At 44.9% G+C, this 5,493-nt stretch overlaps 1 protein-coding gene across 2 annotated transcripts in view; it reads right to left on the reverse strand.

The window, feature by feature from the left end:
* Positions 1–445: 445 nt before the first annotated feature.
* Stx11 (syntaxin 11) overlaps positions 446–5,493 on the reverse strand; it is a 24,348-nt gene continuing 19,300 nt past the window's right edge. For both annotated transcript variants that reach the window (XM_029482736.1, XM_029482735.1), the window contains exons 2-3: positions 4,502–4,627; positions 446–2,385 (exon numbers count right to left, since the gene is read on the reverse strand). In XM_029482736.1, the coding sequence (XP_029338596.1) occupies positions 1,517–2,380 (864 nt within the window). In that variant the 5' untranslated portion in view covers positions 2,381–2,385; positions 4,502–4,627 and the 3' untranslated portion in view covers positions 446–1,516. The remainder of the gene's footprint in view (positions 2,386–4,501; positions 4,628–5,493) is intronic.

Genomic DNA, 5,493 nt, shown 5'->3' on the forward strand with positions numbered 1-5,493 from the left:
CTGTACAAAGAAAAACTGCAAAGGTTGGGTCTTCTCTCTCATAAGCAGGTCAATGGGCCCCAGAGAGTTCCTGCTCTTCTTCTGTCTTCTTATAAACTCAGGATATAGGACTTTCCACTGAAATCACTCACGAGTTAAAAACCAGCAGTTGAGAGTGGATTCAGAAGACACAGGCGTGGTAACTACCGTTTGGAACATGGTCTCGAACATCTTCAAGTGAAAGCAAATCTTTAAAACCTCAGCAGTTTCTAAATGACTGTAAAAACTTTGTTTAGAGTTCCATGCAGGCATTATAGTTAGGTGGGAGATAGTTTAACAATAATCGGAAAAGACAATCAATTTAGGTTCAGTGGGTCAAGATAGAAATATAAAAAAGAGACAGTTATAACTTCATATTTATTAAACTTATTTGAAAAACAAGATTTTACTTGAAGTCTCTCTGCTTTAATGGAGAAAGGAATGACTCGGAGCAAGGTAGATTACTATTCCCAAGAACCTCGCTTTAGTATCTCTAGCTGTTTCACAAGTTTTCAATCTTCCTCGTTAATCTTTATTAATGACAGCACACAGTTGTTCAAAATAAAGTTAGACCCAAACTGGACTGTGCAGACAGGCATGAAATACACTCAGGATCATCAAACAATGACACACACCAAAAACTGCTCTTGTTGTTTATGTACAGAATTTCCAAAAGCAAAGTCAATCCAATTGGCCATTAATGTACACATGGGAGTGAAGATTAGTTTACAATCACGCCCATATTCATATGAAATGAAGTACAAAGATAAATTTTAAATAAATGTTATCTGTGAAAAATCCATAAAATGTGACCAATATAAAGCTCAACTTGAGTGCTTGTTCAATATTTGGTGCTTTAAAAATATTCATATATAAACTGGTGGACGTTATAAACGGTGAGAGAGGTAAGGAACCAGTGTCCAGTGAGGGTTCATGCGTAGTGGGAGCGAGCCAAGGGAAGGAGTTCACGCAGGGCTCACACAACATAAATAATCAGAAGTGAATGGCTCCCAATTTACCCAAGGTCAAAGTTACCCGAAAATGTACAGAAGTAATGAATACTGAAGTGAATGTCATTCAAAACCATATAGCACCAAGGAACTTTCCAGAGAGGACAAACAAAGGCAGCTTTTGATAACGTACTCATACTATTAGCATCCTGTTCTCTTGGCTTCCTCCTTTAGAATTCAAGACACACATCTTAGCAAATGACCTTAGTTCCTCCCCGTGATGCTGAGGGCTATGTATTTTATAATGACATCACACAACGCCAGTGGAAATCTGTCTACATTAAGTAGCCATTGGATATTAACAACAATCCCTTCAAGGCAGCAGGTGCTGGGCTCCAAATCTTGCATCCCAACCCCCACTTTCTCTATGCTCTGAATTCTGCAAGGTATTGGGACCCTCTCCCTCGGCCCAGTGCAGGATGCCTTTGGCTGGGCATCCTGGACATGTTTCCCCACATGGCACATGCAGCGGAGACTCAAGCCAGCTGCTAGTTGACACAGGGACAACAGAAGCAGCAGATGGTCCTGCAGGGGTTCTTCTTCTTGTACTGCACCGCCTTGCGCACCTGCGCCTTGGCCTCGCCGGTGTAGTCGAGGGTCTTCTGCACGTTGAGCTCGATGACGTTCAGCGTGTCCTCCTGCTTCTCCACCAGCACAGCCATCTGCAGGAAGAGATCGTGCACATCGCGAATGCGACCCTCCAGGCGCAGGAGCTCGCGGTGGCGGCTCTCGATCTCGTTGAGCGCCGCCCGCGCGCCCTTCAAGTCGGCCAGCAGGTTCTCGGAGAATACATCCCACTTGCCCTGCTCGAACATGTCCTCAATCTGCTCGCCCGACATGTCCTTGCCCATGATCTCCAGCTGCCGCTGGATGCGGATCTTGCAGTTGTCGCGCTGTTTCATCTCGGCCTGGTTGTACTCGTACATGGCTTGCTGGAAAGCGCGGGCCAGCGCGCTGTACTGCGCGTGTGAGATGCGAGCCACCGCCGAGTGCGCGCCGTGCCGGGCCTCTGCCTGCTCGCTCAGCTCCTTCATGGAGCGCAGCTTCTGGTGGATGCCTTCGCCTCGGGTCTTGATGGCCTTGGCGATGGAGTTGGTGTCGCGCTTAATGCTGCTGAGGCGCCGCATGGACGTGAGGAAGCGGACATTCTGCCTCCCCAGGCGCCTCACGTCTATCAGAAGCAGCTGGTTTTCATCCTGGATGTCCTGGATGACCCTGTACAAGGACTCCAGGATGTGGTCGGTCTCGAACACGATGTCCTCCTGAGGAGCATCAAAGTCATCGTCCCCATCTGGGAATTGCTGATCATAGCTCCTGGACAATTCCTGAAGCTCTGCAAGCCGATCCTTCATTTTGCCTACAAAAGAAACAGCCGTTAGGATCCTTTAATGACGGTCAGATCTGTGCATTCAGAGGGGTTGAAGCTCAATGTAAGGAGCTTGCTCTTAATTCCTTTTCCGTGCGGGCATTAAAGCGGCAAAATGCCCTGTGACATTTTATTTAGAAGTAAAGAAATACCGTGACTCAGACCCTTAGTTATGTTTCACAGCCTCTACACGTCTGCAGCTCAATATCACGGGCACCCCCAATTCAATCAGCAATTTAAACTTTTAGATTGCTTTGGGAAACAATTTCTTTTCTTTGCTTTTTGTTTCTCCATCATGAAATTAGGCACACAGACACAAGGAAAGAAAACTTCAAAAAGGTTTGTAAACTTTTCAATAAAGGCAGCTTACAAGGCTTTGAAAAAGACATTAAACGCTCTGTATTTTGTGGCTAATTGTCACTAGTAAACATACTCTCTTGTACTTAGTACAACTTTTAGCCTATGTGGTGGCCAAACCTTTAATCTCAGTACTAGAGAGGCACAGGCAGGTGGATGTCAGTAAGTTGGAGGCTAGCCTGGTCTACATAATGAGTTCTTACAGGGCTGGGGCTAGGGCTAGGGCACTTAAGATGAGGTTCTGCTCTTGCTGAGTATCTCTGTTTAGTTCTGAGCACTCATGTGTGCCACACTAACCAGCCAGTCTAACCAAATCAGGGAGTGCTAGCTTCAGCGAGCACTCACAACTGCCTGTTACTCCAGGTGATCCAATACCTTCTTCTAGGCTTCATGGTCACCTGCACTCACGTGCACATACCCCCAAAGACAGACAGACAGACACACAGACACACAGACACACACACACACACACACACACACGAAACAAACAAAAAATGAAAGGAAAAAAAAAACCTTTATCAAGAGCTGAGCATGGTGGTCCGTGCCTTTGGTCCAAAGGCAAAGACTGGCAGATTTTTGTAAACTCGAGGCAAGCCTGGTTTACATAGTAAGTTCCATACTAGCCAGGGACGCTGTCTCAAAGTAAATAAGCAAATAAACGAACGGAGGAATAAAGCAAACACTGTAAGGCTGCTAAGGAGATGGCTCGGAGAACCCTGATCCCCCAGCACCTGTTATTATAAGCCAGATGTGGCAGGGTACACCGGTGACCCCAGCCCTGGGGTTACACAGACAGGAGGCCCCAGCCTCCCAAAACTAGGGAGCTCTAGCTTCAGCAATAGATTCTGTCTCAAAAAAAAAAAAAAAAGGTGGAGAGTGACTGAGGAAGACATGTGTGTGTGTGTGTGTGTGTGTGTGTGTGTGTGTGTGTATACACACACACATATATAATACATACATATATATATACATATACATATACTCATGTATACTCATATACTCCCACACAGGCACACAGCCACAGGAACACACAGGCACACGAACAAATGCTTTGAAGCAAAATAACAACAAAATAAAGGTAAGCATAGTACGGTGTTACAAACCAAAACTTGGACACTGAAGTCAGTTGCAAAGGTGCGTAGCTGTGGTTTGAGCTGCTGGGGATGCTGAGGCAGGATGAGCAACTGGACCCTGGGAGTTCTAGCACAGCGGCAGAGATCCAGAAATGACTTCAATGCACAAAAAGTTACAACGGTCACAGCGTCTAGAAGGCCATCTAATGGCATGAAGATCCTGCATGCTCTCTCAGGTAGGAAAGAGAGCTACAGAGAAAGAATTGCAGCAGCCCCACATAATTGTCTGAATCAGATGTGAGCAAGATGCATCAAAACGTTGAATAACGATTTTCCTGGAGTTATTGGATAACAGGCCACCATTGCTAATACTTGCTTTTGCTATGTGTTTCCATAATTCTGTGAGATCTGTACAGATTTTATAATTAATGTTATTATCTATGTATGACCACGAGGTTGACATTCTGTTTGCGAAGGAAGTACACTTGGGTGGCTGCCACCTTCATCTGCTTAAGTTAGTGTTCAATGGATTCTGTTCTCCCAGATTAACGAAATGGATGCATTTTGATGAACACAGCAAGAATGAAAGATAGATGTTTTCCTTGCATCTTGCTCAAGCCTTGCAAAGCACTTTGATAGGAAGGTAATTGTTGGCAAATGGAAAGGATTGCACGTACCAGGCTTCTAGGACTCTGCTTGTACACTGGTTCTATACTCTTTACTGTTTCCCCAGAGCTGTAAAGGAGCTGTGTGTGAAGACCACCTCATTCTCAGCTCGAAGAGCAAAGCAGCGTCCAAAGCACCTAGGAGGAGATATCAGAAAACATTTAAGGAGTCATTTGCTTCTGGGATCTAACAACCTGACACCATAGGTCCTTCTCCATCAGTAAAGACCTAAGATCATTTGAAGGCACAAGTCTCTCATCTGTACAGAGATGAGAAGGGCAGAGGAAATGTTCAGACCTTCGGGCAGGTGTTTCAAGGGAGCTTTCCCAGTACCTTACTGACAGCACAGGCCTGGGTGGGTAAGTTCCACCCATTAACGTTCTCCCACCCGTTAGCAGCAGAAAAACTACAATAGAGGGAATGTGTCAACCAAGATGCTTCCATTCTGATGATGCCTCCCAAAATATTAGAAATATACATCTTTGCTGAGGATACATCAAAATGTAGAGGAGGGCAAGGAAGAGCAACAGAATAAACTTTATACTCAATAGGTTGATATGTGCCATGAAATCCTAAAAGAGAAAACTATAGGAACTAATAGAAAACAAATCATACAACTCAACCGATCTGAGCTTCAGGGTAGCAAAGAGTAGTATGTGAGCATTGGCAAACTGCTCATAGTCGCTGAGTTAACGTCTATTTTAATTCACTTGACATCAGGTAGGAAATTTCAGAGACGGTTTATAACTATCAGAAGTCTGCTTCTAACTTTCCTTTTACGCACACGTGTGATGTGTCCTGAGAACTCAATATGAGATGGAAGGATTGGAAAGAAGGAGGGAAAGGAGGGAGATTGCTTAACCCTTCTGTTGTTGAGCAATAGAATTCCATGTGAACCGGTAAGAAGGACACATGCTCCACTATGTTCATAGCAGCTCTACTTATAACAGGCAGAAGCTGGAAAGAACCCAGATGTCCCTCAATAGAGGAATGGATACAGAAA

The sequence above is a fragment of the Mus caroli genome, chromosome 10, assembly GCF_900094665.2.
Source record: "Mus caroli chromosome 10, CAROLI_EIJ_v1.1, whole genome shotgun sequence".
NCBI classification, from domain to species: Eukaryota; Metazoa; Chordata; class Mammalia; order Rodentia; family Muridae; genus Mus; species Mus caroli.